At 43.9% G+C, this 13,298-nt stretch overlaps 2 protein-coding genes across 2 annotated transcripts in view; both read right to left on the reverse strand.

Moving 5' to 3' along the window:
* The window catches only part of crabp1a (cellular retinoic acid binding protein 1a), a 37,418-nt gene that overhangs the window by 15,375 nt on the left and 8,745 nt on the right, over positions 1–13,298 (reverse strand). The window contains exon 2 of the mRNA XM_079501099.1: positions 11,785–11,963. Within this exon, the coding sequence (XP_079357225.1) occupies positions 11,785–11,963 (179 nt within the window). The remainder of the gene's footprint in view (positions 1–11,784; positions 11,964–13,298) is intronic.
* LOC306923167 (coiled-coil domain-containing protein 6-like) lies at positions 67–1,083 on the reverse strand (the record flags this gene model as incomplete). Its single annotated transcript, XM_079501195.1, has 1 exon — positions 67–1,083. The coding sequence occupies one exon, from the start codon at positions 1,081–1,083 to the stop codon at positions 67–69; it is 1,017 nt and encodes a 338-aa protein (XP_079357321.1).

Consider the following 13,298-nt stretch of genomic DNA (forward strand, 5'->3'; position numbering starts at 1 on the left):
ACCCTTTTCAGCACTCCTCGACAATGGATGCTGGGTACTGATTTATTGTTTCAGCCAGACCCGGATTTAGAGACGAGGCGATGTGGGTCGGCTGGAGCTGGGCGAGGGGGTGTAAGGGATGGGGCTTGGCAATGGGGAGAGTGAATCCACACTGGATTCGCTCTCTGACAGCTGTCTGCCCAGCGCTTCGGTGCGTTCCATCTCTCGCTGGAGTTTCCCCTGCAGACTAACGTTCTCCTCCCGCATGTTCCGCTCTTCCTCTACATACTGGGCGCGCTTCTCCGTGTGCTGCAGCTCGGTGGTGTGAAGGCTCTTCTTCAGCCTCTCCACCTCGTTCTTCAGGAAGCGGATGTGCCGCACCATGTTCTCTGGCGAGTCGACGTCCGTGGATGCGTCCCTGGTGGAGGGAGGAGCCAACGCGGGCTGGTCCGACTTCCCCTGGAGCATTCTTTTCTCTGCCTCCAGTTTGTCCATGCGCTTCCACAGTCTGTTGACCAGAGCTTCCTGCTCCTGCTCCAATGTGTTCTCGAGGTCGATCTTTTCATGCCTCAGCTGTTCCAGGGTGAGCTGCTTGGAGATGGTGTCATTCTCCATCTTCTTGATCTTCCTCATCAGCTTGTTGACCTGGAACTCCTGCTCCTGCTCCAAGTGCTGCTCCAACGCCGCCTTCTCGCGTTGGAGTTGCATGAGCTTCCTCGACAGATCGTTGGTGAGAAACTCCTCTTCCTTCTCGTAGTTGACGGCCAGAGTCTCCTTTTCTTTCTGCAGGGTCTGTATCTTCTTAAACAGAGTGTTGCTGATGAACTCTTCCTCCTGCTCGGCTCGTGCTTGAATGGTAATGCTGCCCTTGCGGAGGTCCCGGTTCTCCTCCTGTAGGGATTTGCACTTGATTTTGGACGTCTCCAGCTCAATCTTCAGAACTTTGTTCTCCTGCTGCAGTGAGGCCAGGCGGTTCGTCAACTCCTCCATGCGGAATTGGGAAATGACTGTACTCGATTTTACAGAATTCAAGGCTGAGGAGGACGGGGTGGCCGAGCTGCTCCAAGCTCCGTCTGTGTCGCTCTCACTTGCACTGTCCACCATGGCTGTGTGGGCAACAGTGTGGAGTGGTGATGGGTTGCAGGAACAACAGCGACTGGGGGCAGACTAGAACCATGTGACCTTGCTGGCGATTGTTGAAATAGTGTCACTCCACATTTACCTCGCCCAAATATGGAATCATTCATATATACGTCATAGATCAGTGATGTCACAGACCCGCTTGGCCGGGTTGAACCCTTTCCTGTGCCGGGGTTTGACAAACCTGCTTTAGACTCTACTGCCGACTCTGCTAGACACTGAACAGCAGAAGGGAAACATGGACCCATAGCTTTCCCTACACTCTCGGACTCTCCCTCCCTCTGCTCTGTTTGGTTTCTAATAAAGGCAGAACCCAGAAAGTCGATTAGCCACGGTCCCATTCTCCTGCAAGCATTTGTGTCTATAGCCATGACTGGGATAGATTTGCTCTCTCATTCCCTCCCACCACACAAAAACACACAGACCCACATGCTCCTTTTGCTCTCAAAGCCAAACAACACAGGCACACGTAAACAGTGTACAAATAATATAGATTCTCTGTCTCAGCCAAACACATGCATGCACATGTATACACATAAAACACAAACAAGACGACATCTATCCTAACAATGAACACTGCACACAATGCATACAGTGCAAAACCAGATTCCACCTACTTACTGTCTGGACTGGAGGCATTTGTGTCTCCACCTCGTTTCTCTGGATCGACCCTTATCTCATCTGCTGTTGGCTGCATGGCCTTGACCCTCGCAGCACTTGACATTTTAAACCCCTTTCTCGGCCTTGACCCTCGCAGCACTTGACATTTTAAACACCTTTCTCAGCAAACCTAAGTGAAAGAAACTCTCACGTCCTGTTTCGTTGGAGGGGTTTTCAGACTTTCTAAAATATAGAGCCTAAGATAAACAGTCTAATTCTTCTGATCTGTCTGTTGGGTCATAACCTTAGATGTTGTAATATGTTTGCATGGCCATATCGCCTGCACCAACTTCAAACAAGAGTATTCCTTCAATGATTTATTTCTCCTATCAATCACTCACCGTGAGCAGCTTGAATTCATTGAGATCATTCCTTTGCAGTGAATGAAGAATCCAAAAATACTTGACAAATTGAAGACATATAGGGGTGCAAGATTCACAACAGCAAAACATAATAAAGAATCTGTTCATAAATCGGGAGAGACTCGGGGTAGATCCGCTGCTCCTTCGCCTGGAAAGGAGTCAGCTTAGGTGGTTCGGGCATCTGGTTAGGATGCCTCTCGGGCGTCTCCCTAGGGAGGTACTCGAGGCACGTTCCACTGGGAGGAGACCCCGGAGCAGACCAAGGCGCAGATGGAGGGATTACATCGACTCACTGGCCTTGGAACGTCTCGGGATCCCCCAGGAGGAAGTCACTAATGTTGCTCTGGAGAGGGAAGTCTGGAGCTCTCTGGTGGAGCTGTTGCCCCCGCGACCCGACTACGGATAAGCGGTTGAAGATGGATGGATGTTCATAAATCCAAAACAACTCTTGCAGTATAATCCATGAGCCTTGTATCCAGTATGTTATCGCTGACTGCTATTTGGATTTGTGATAGAAAATTGACAATGTATATTGTAGTTTTCTGATAAACAGTTTTAGCCTATAATTACAAATTATTGGTGTGGAAAATGTTTATGAACAACTACAACCACATTCATGATTTTTACTAAGTGGGAGGAATGACGTTTTTTATTTTTTATTTTAGCCATTAGAATTGAGGAACTACAGTGGAGACATTGACAACAGCGGGTGAACACAGCTACTGGCTGTGTGCTAGTCTGAGTCATTGCTATAGTCCAATAGAAATAAATTATGTATCAAATTGGAAGCCAGTGACGTGATCTATAGGAGTATAGTAGGAGTAATGTGTTGTGAGCTTGTAGATGACTATTTCGTCTACTTTTTTACAAGCAATATTAATCACTACATTGATATACAAGAAAATGAGAAATGTCGCCAAATTCACGCACCTCTCCTGTTCTCAAGTCAGCTTCTAGATCGAGGGACTGCTCATAATTCCAACATCCCATTATTCAGAAAAATGGAAATGGCGTTTGGATACAAAGACATGATGTTTTACAGTATAAAAGTGGTGGTATTAGGGCTTGCTTGTGTGTGCCTCAACAGAGTGGGGCGTGGGGAGTATCTGCTTGTGTGTGCCTCAACAGAGTGGGGCGTGGGGAGTATCTGCTTGTGTGTGCCTCAACAGAGTGGGGCGTGGGGAGTATCTGCTTGTGTGTGCCTCAACAGAGTGGGGCGTGGGGAGTATCTGCTTGTGTGTGCCTCAACAGAGTGGGGCGTGGGGAGTATCTGCTTGTGTGTGCCTCAACAGAGTGGGGGCGTGGGGAGTATCTGCTTGCCGGTTATGGTGGGCCGGTCTGGGCCGAATTTTGACCCAGTCCAGCCCTGCATGGGACTCGTACCTGCATGCGCCTACTGTATGTGGTATGCAACTGCCAACCGGTGCCCCACCAGAGAGGGAATTTTGACTTCAAACTTTCCCAAACCTTCTTCAGAGTCTATCCAGAAGAAGGGTTCCAACTAAAATGCCACTGACCTTTCAGAAGGATCCGAGATTTCAGTGGGGAACAAAACATACTCTCTCCCCATGCCTTCGGCCTGGTGGAGACAATTAGTCTTAAGAGTAGCCCAGACCTTCAGGAAAGATGTGTCATTGCCTTTAAAAATCTGTATTATCTCTCGTGAGGGAGGTATAAAATGTCTTTGTACCAAAGTGTGGGCAGTATATAGCTTGTGTAAAAATAGAAGATCCATCTCTGTTATACGAAAGTAGGGTATTCATTTACAAAAGACTAACAAAAACAAAGTTGAAATGTGGAAATATAATGTTTCCACAGCAACCATGAAGCCGGTGCTTATGTGCTGATGATAGGGCACCATGGGAGAAGTTGTTTGTGTAATGGAGAGTCATGTTGTGCGTGGTGTAATTCACACTCCTATTATTCATGTGGTGGCTTCACCACATGCTGCTCCCAGAGAGCAGATAACATCAGCACCACCTGCTCTCTCTACATGAAACACACTGAGTAGGTGAGTCCAGCTCACCTTTGAAAGCCCTTTGAATAAAGCCCTTTGAATTGAATTGAATGGATACTAGATTTTTTTTTTTTTTTTAAGATTTTTTTTTGCGGCTTACGCCTTTTATTGGTTTTTTGAAGGGACAGACAGTAGGCTGACAGGAAACGGGAGAGAGATGGGGGAAGACATGCAGTAAAGGCCGTGTCGGGCTCGGGAGTCGAACCCGCGACACACTGCGACTGGATTACCAGTCGGGTGCCCAGACGGTTACGCCACCGCCTGGGCCGAATGGATACTAGATGAAGGGTATAGCAGACAGTTTGAACAAGAAGGTTTACATCTTTGATACATTAAAACAATTTCATCCCACAGTATATGTGCTCTCCCCTTCATGGCAACACCCAGAAGTCTGTCTGCTATGGCAACCACTGGGTAAAAAACATCAGTCAATGCCATTTAGCCGTTGGTGGTGTGGTGAAGAAAGACGTGCCACCGTGAACAAGATGAGTGCCCGTTTTCACATGAGAGCATGGATTTCCAAATTTCCGCTATACTTCCTGCATTTGACTTATATGTACTGTGGGTTAATTCTTTCCAGTGCGGTGGATGCTGCCAATGCTTTTCAATGCGAACGGTACGTATTTCTTTTGCGGAAATCCACGAATGGCAACAAACCGCTCCATTCCCATTGAAAAGCATTGGCAGAATCCCCCGCATAGGCAGAAGTTTGGCGTGATAATTGAAACAAGCCCCTCAGGGGATTTTGAGCGTTGTGCTTGTGTGTTTGTAACTTTGTAGCGTGGAATGTGATGATTTGATTGGCTGAAGTATGATGACAAAAAAAAGGTTTTAAATACTTCACTTTATGCACAATGAATTGAGAATATATGAAAGTTTCACGTTTTGAATTATATTACGGAAGAAAATGAACTTTTACACAATATTCTAATTCCTTGAGATGAAGCTGTATATCTTACAAAAAGAGTGTCGCTAGGCAACCGCCTGTCAGGTAAGCACCTCAACAAGGAGCGTCAATGGAGTGGAGGCAGGGCACAGCCAAGAGGACCCCGCCTCAGTCTGGGCCGCGTCATCGAAGGACGTTACATGCCAATCTACCTGCTCAATCGACCTGATTTGGGCGCAGCTGCGCAGGCCCTCTGAGAGACGCACCCAAACCAGAAAAGCACTGGTCCTAGCTGCCTCAGTACTCACTGACTCTCCACGTTGATCAGACGGCCTTGCTTAGGCAGTAAGCGAGAACCTTCACTAATTCTTCCTCTTGATATGCTTGGTATTTAAAGTACATTAGACATTTAATGTTCAGGCATTATAGGACAAGACCATGTCCTAGTCTGGAAAATGTGCATGGATTGAAATGCACTAGGAAGTGCTGTGCACTATGTTTACATTACCTGATGAACTTTGGTTTGGTTCAGTCTTCAGAATTTCAAGATACTTATCAGCCTACAAGGCCCTCAACAACCAGCCTCCGGCCCCACCACTAGCCTGGCTAATAAGCCAGACTAATATCACACAACACTGTCGCGGTATATTAGTCTGGGCTGGCTCCACTTGGATTTCATTTCCCGGGGGGCGGGTTCAAACATTTTCTCTTTGACGCAATTGGTCAGAGCTACTGTCAGTCAAAAGTCTCAAGCATTGAACGTCACTGTACCAAAGCCCGCCCATATTGCATACCGTGTCCCGATTGGTCCGACCTGTTCTCGGTTGTAGGAAAGAGGCGTGCTACTGAGCCTCGCCCGACCGTAATCCGCTGGTAGGCAATTTATTTTTGCCAACGGCTGATTCGGTCTGGTTTATTAACCAGGCTACCCCACCACCTCTCTGACCTCCTCCAACACCACTCCCCAAGACAAAGAAACGAACCTGGGATGACGGGGCACTCAGTTGCCTACGCCCTCCTCTTTATGGAACTCACTCCCAGCTCACATCAAAGCATGCCCACCTTCGCCACACTCAAAACCCTCCTTTTCAGACTCACATTCTCTATCTAATTCAAATTCCCCTTTTTTTGCCTTTAACATTTTTTTTTTTTTGATTAGTTTTTACCCACTTTAACTAGACGTTTTCGTAATAAGGGTTTTATTTAATTAGTATTCAGAAAAGAGCAATATAAATTGCATGCATTATTAGAGATTCTGCAGATTTATAGATAGATACTGTGTATCTATCTACATTAAACCGATGACTCAAGTCTTCCATCCAAGAACAGTGACTGTTCCTTCACTTTTAGTGCAGCAGAACTTTGCAGAACATACATTTTGACAGTATTGCATCATTAACTGTGCTCTCCCAGACACAGAGGCTATGCCCTGTCTGTGCTGTCACTACGAGTGCCGTCTATCGTGCCCACAACCTAGATTCCTAGAACAAGGGTCCCAAAACCTTTCAGGCCACGTCTCCCGAAAAATAATCATGTGATTGTGAACTGGGGACTGAATTGAAGGAGTTGAGGCATACATTTTGTTTATCTCGGTTCCACAGATAAATGTTGGGAAAATAGCTGAAGTACTAAGCTCACAAGGCCTCACAGTGCGTTGTGAGCTTGTACTTAAAATGTTTGCCTCTTTGTTGCGCAATATTTGACAATTTGGCCAATATTAAAAAGGTCTTAAAAGTCCTTAAGCTGCCACTTTAGAATGTGCAGATACTCTGTTTTTTTGATTGATTGATTGAAATATTTATTAACAGTTTGCAGAATTACAGTACATTTCAAGCACAAACTCAATACAAAGGCTGTTAACTGTGAGTGGATGACCCAATTAAGCATTACACTTGTTTACAACAGGGTCCACCATGTTCAATTCATCAATACACTTATGATGTATGTTGGTTTGTTTACTGTTGAGTGAGAAAACAATGTTGCATTTTAATCATCTGGGGAGTCAACAAAATGATTTGGGGGTCCCGACCCCCAGTGTGGAAACCACTGACCTAGAATATGCCCCAACACAGGAATATGCTGATTTTAGCTATATTTTAACCACTTTAACCAATATTTTATATATATATTCAGACAAAAATAGCAGATATACAAGCTCATAGCGCACCACTTTGTGCCGTTCTATGAGCTTGTAGATCTGCTATTTTTTTTAAATCTTGAACTTTTGTGCAAATCTTTGAATACTGTTGTATAAATATTTTTGGTTTTAAATGGCTGTGTATAAATTCATTGCTGTGCATGCATTGAAATATAAACTGAAATCTGCTAGGCTTGTGCGGTGTGAGTTGTGAGTGAAAACATCACATAATAGTCAAGCTTTTGGTTGAATGTTATTGACGAAAATGTTGTGAATGCACGTATTTGCGCATTTTTCCATGCAATTTGTCTCCCCACAAGTATGAACACTACAGCATGACATTTCCCAAGAATTCTGGAAATTGTGAGTTTGGTTTTTATAAAGTGGTGGAGAGAGTTTGATCAATTACTTCTGCTCCATGGGAAAATAACTTTGAGGAGAAGCCTGGTGCTTTATTCATCCTCAGTTGAATTATTAGATTAATTCAGTCAACTGTGACATATTAAAATTGAAGTCAATTTTCTCAGCTTCTTCGCACCAATTGAGGCATTTTCTCTATCATATGAATAGTTTGCACATGTTTAAAGGCCTTTACATGTAAGTCTTCTGACACTTCACCCCATTATGATAAATTATGTTAATTTAAAGGAAAGTAAGAATCTGTAAGTCTTTTCTAGAAAGTATCAGACGTGAGCAGTGGTGGAAAAGGTGTTACATGTTATAATTAAGTAAAAGTACTGCAATGTAGAAGTCCAGAAATCTAAATTTACTTCATGAGTAAAAGTATTGAAAATGGGAAATTCTCCAATTCAACTCAAGTAAACTGAAAATACCTCAAAAATTTACTCAAGTACAGTACTTGAGTAAATATACTTTCAGGAGTGGATGTGACCCATGTTTTGACATGGTTTAGGTCCATCCCGTGGCTTTACAACGTATTTTCTACTCAAAAACGTAACAACTAACACATTTTGTTCTGAAGGAAGTGGTGTCTTCTGGATTGTAAACAACCTATTCCACAAATGCCATTTGTGGTTTGAAAAGCATGAAAATGTTGTAAGCTATACAACATGTCTGTCTAGTCACCACCAAGATCTCAGCCCAGTAGAGGGGGAAAGCCAAACTGTCAAGAGTTCAGTTCTATAATCGAATGAATATGAACAATCCATTTCAAGACATTATTTAAAATACTTGCAGCATAAGGGAAAATAATTGACCCAAATTATTGCTTCTTCTCAACTTCTCTGCTTCTTACACTTTAATTTGTGCTCATACGTCTGATTTCAGCATTTTATTTTCACATGCACTGCTGTCGCATTGTCGCAATGATCCCGGCAGTGACATTCTTGTAATTAAAGCTTTGTCAGTGTTGTGTTGTGTAAAATAATAGCAATACAAACAATGGGAACATGAAGAAGATACAGTACATACATAATAGCAGAGGAATTGTCTTGTGACTAGTTACTTACGTTACTTTCCAACACTGGTTGTGAAAGACGTAGTAGTTTTCCATAATATATATTTGATATTTAACATCTCTTTGGAATCAAAGGGCTGTATTTTGCGTGTCTTAAGTACCAGGTCTTATTACTTAACTTAAGACCTGGAGGCGTGGTCAATGCCCTTTGGCCACTCAGAATAGCCAAAATGGCATTGATCACGCCTCCAGGTCTTAAGTTAAGTAATAAGACCTGGTACTTAAGACACGCAAAATACAGCCCAAAGCCTCCAAATGAAGATACAGGACTGATGTTGTACAATAAAGCCACTTTACCACAGACAATGACACCATGTTGTTAAGTTAGACACTGGCTGGCAGTTTAAAATGGGATGTACTGTAATGCCTTGTACAGTGATTGTAATTCTCTTGTTCCTCGTGGATTAGCTGTCCTTCCTTATCCGCTTCTACAAGAGTATACAAGTATTACATAGTGGAACTCTGTCTGCCAGAGGAACTGTAGCTACATCAGTATATAAGATAGGCAATTATCATTTGAAGCACTAGACCGTGGCCCAACTCGGGAACGATGTAGCCTGGATCCAGCCCAAAGACCACGCCCACTCTCTGAGTGGACTGAGTCTCTTGTTCAAGTCTCTAAGCTTCAAGAAAGCTACAGTCTGATAATCAGGCTAGGAACGATGCAAGTCGGCAAGTTCAACAAATCCCCAGTTATGCACACTATGAAATCATTGAACAAATACTGTAGTTGATATCATTATTCTGTTGTCTACTGTTCTAGATCAGTGCTTCTCAACCTTTTGAGCCCGCAACCCCCCAGAGGTATCATATTTGAACTGGGGACCCCCCCACCCTGACAAGCACTTGGAATGTCAATGTAGGAGTTTAGTTTGACTCTGTAACACAGATACATTTATTAGGAAAATAGCAAAACTACAAGATCACGTTGTGAGCTTGTAGATCAGCAATTAAAAAATGCCTCTTAGGGCCTGGGCCGTGGCTCAGCGGTCCAGGCACCTTGGCTGGTAATCCAGTCTGGCAGTGTGCCGCGGGTTCGACTCCCGATCCCAACGGCCTTTACTGCATGTCACCCCCCATCTCTCTCCCCATTTCCTGTCAGCCTACTGTCTGTCCCTCCATAAAAAATATAAAATAAAGGCGAAAGCCATAAAAAAAAAACATTAAAAAAGAAAGAAAATGCCTCTTATATTATTTGACAATTTGGCCAATGTTTGACCAGTTTTTATAGTTGATTACTTTTGATGCTGTATTGGTCTTTTTCTCCTTTTTTTTTTTAGGTATTAGGTATTAAAAGTCCTTAAATTGGGTCCAGAGCGACTGGTTGGGTACTGTTCTATAGCGTGTGAAAACGTGTACGTCACCAAGAGGAGGGCGGCGTCTGAAAAGCTAGGGACGGCCCTCTCGTGGGCATTAAATTCTAGCCCACATCACTCAGAATAGAGTCACGGTGGTATGTTTTTTTGTAAATATTGAGCTCGTTCTTGGCGACAACATAGTGAACCAACACCAGGATGGATAGAAAGAACGTCGGGCCCAAATACATTACAAGGACAAGGAAAATGTTGTGAACAAACACGGCTGTGCTTAGATACTTTGTTGAACGTTATGTCTCTGCGCCTGTGCGCCGTACAGCCGAGATCCAAGCCATTCTACGTCTTTTTGTAAACTCGTCAATCTGAGTTCCTTGATGCTGTCTCCATGCTGGAAAGCTGAAAATCTAATTCCGTTTTCTGGCTCATTCCCTCGACGCGACCTGCTGTGGCACTTATTTACTGAGCAAGTCTGCACCATTGTGAGGTCAGTTTAAAAAAAGAACGTATACAAGCACACTGGATAGTCGCTCAATGTAAACAAACCAGACAAGCAACCAAGTATGGCGGCCGCTACCATGTGACACATATGTTGACGCCCCCTCCAGGAGATTTTGGTACACACTATAGAGCGTCGCAGTCCCGCCTCCTACCCTGGACCAGGAAATGATTCTCCGTTCATTTTCCTCATAGACATTTCAGAAAGTATTTATTTAAAGACGTTTACGCCGCGGACAAAGCCAACTCGAGTCGTGACAAATCATGACAACAAACACAATTTTTGGGCAGGTTACAACACTTTTTTGTTGTTTTTCTTCTTTGTAATTATTTGTTTGGTCCAAAATATTGTTTGTGTTGTCATGAGTTGTCACGACTCGAGTTGGCTTTGTCCGCGGCGTAACCGTCTTTAAATAAATACTTTAAGAAATGTCTATGGGAAATATGCATTGGGAATCATTTCCTGGTCCAGGGTAGGAGGCGGGACTGCGACGCTCTATTGATGAAGGTTCTTATTGCAGCTATACAAGGACAGGGCCTTGTATAGCGATATCAGTATTCTGGGTTGGTGTGTGAGAACTCTCCCTCAGGCTCCAGTACAGATCCAGAGAGAGGCTGTCATCCATCTGATCTCGGCCCAAGTAAAGCTCTCTATAATCCGGCTGTCAGACGTCAGGCTGCTCCCAACCCACTGGAGCAAGTGTGGAGGTGGAGTTCATCTCTCATGGGCCAAATCAACAGTCATATACTGTAGTATCGAGAGAACCCTGATAAGGCTTTGACTGATCACAGAGCTGTAGTGATCTCACATGCACGCACACGCAAGCACGCACGCACACACATGAATGGTGTGTGTGTGTGTGTGTGTGTGTGTGTGTGTGTGTGTGTGTGTGTGTGTGTGTGTGTGTGTGTGAGAGAGTTTTCCCAGGTTTTTCTTTTTGAGCCGAATGCAAACAAAAATAAAAGCCTGGGTATCGAGGCTAAGGAGCGACTATAGTGGAGAACTAGTAAAAGACAAGTAATTTTATGTTTGGTTGCGCTCGGGTGTTGCACTCTGCAAATAGCAGTTCTACAAGCTCACAATGCGTTGTACATCGGCTATTTTCCACATGCAACAAAGTGTAAAATCAGTTGTTACGACGACGCCGCCATCAAGGCCCGCCAAAATACATTTTTGTTGACAAAATATACTGTAGATTTAGTCGACTAAAATCTCACGATATTTATTCAACTAGACTAAAAATAAAACTTTTCAGATGACTAAAATATGACTAAAACCACATCAAAATGTCCTGTCAAAATCAAGAACATTGACCTTGCATTTGCGTCCGTCCACCGTCTCCTCGTTGAACTCCTCTCCGATGTGGAAGTTGATCTCGGTGGTCCTGACCGTAGTGGAGGTCTTGATGTAGAACGACTCTCCGTCCTGCCGGATCTCCACGTGCGGTTTAGACGCAGCCGCTCCGGCCACCTTCCTGAGCATGGCGTTCACACCTGAGACCAACAACACAAGTTTACACAACATGTTAGTCATCATGGTTAGGAGAACATAGGTTTATAAATGTGAAACATGCATGGACCGGAAGGAAGCCTGCTGCCTCTGAGCACATAACCGCACATTCCAGCTCCTATTTTTGTCTCCACCAGGCCGAAGGCATGGGGAGAGAGTATGATTTGCACTCCGTCCGTGTGTGTGTGTGTGTGTGTGTGTGTGTGTGTGTGTGTGTGTGTGTGTGTGTGTGTGTGTGTGTGTGTGTGTGTGTGTGTGTGTGTGTGTGTGTGTGTGTGTGTGTGTGTCCGTCCGTCCGTCCGTCCGTCCGTTACCAGCTAATGTCCGGCACCATTAACCCGGTCGATGCCAAACTTTGCACACACACTCCCTGGATGCCAACGATGAACCTCTGCCCCAAATTCTCCAGAACGGCCTGTTATAGCGCCACCAGGAGGCCGACTTTTGTAAAAGCTATTTTTTGATATTACTCCTCCAGATTTTGTCCAAAAATCCTGCAAATCGTTACACAGTATCTCTATAGTCATGTGCTCAAGATGGATCTGTCCGATATTTCATATTCCATCCTAATTGGCTAACATTAGCTTTCAAAGTTTGCAGCATTGGCCCGTTTTGAACAAAAAGACTCAAATCATAAACGCAGTGTGCAATTTACATGAAATCTCTCACACACTTTTCCTACTAGGCTGAGGAATATATCCCACCCTTTTCACATTGGCCTGTTATAGCGCCACCAACAGGTGGATTTTTGCAAAAGACATTTTTGGAACAAAATGCCTCATATCATCCAATTGCCATCAAAGGTGTAAGAAGAAATGGCACCTTTTTCACATTGGCTTATTATAGCGCCACCAGGAGGCCACAACCTGACCTGCCCTGGTGGAGACCTGTGCCCCGAGGGGCACTTTTTCTAGTTTTTAAAGATTTAGATTTGTTTAATACAAATAAAATAAAAAAACGTAAAAATACAAAATAAAATACAAAACATGCAAAACTTCCTGTGGATCCGTCTTTGAACAACCTGCTACGGTGCATCGACTAGCCCTGCAGTGTTAAATTTGTCTACTAAAACTATGACGATAAATGTTCGACTACCTTTTTTGGTACTGACGGAAACCAAATATAAACTAAGCTGTGTTGACTAAAAAATAAAAATATGAATAAATCTGACATTTTCATTAAGAAATTAAAAATGCGACTAGAGGAGAAGACATCCAGTAGAATTAAAAGACATGTCATTTCATGCTTGGTTGTGTGCAGGTGTCATGCTCCGAAAATTGATCGGCTATTTTCGGCACCCAATTAAGTATTTACAATTT

Source organism: Electrona antarctica (assembly GCF_951216825.1).
Source record: "Electrona antarctica genome assembly, chromosome: 5".
NCBI classification, from domain to species: Eukaryota; Metazoa; Chordata; class Actinopteri; order Myctophiformes; family Myctophidae; genus Electrona; species Electrona antarctica.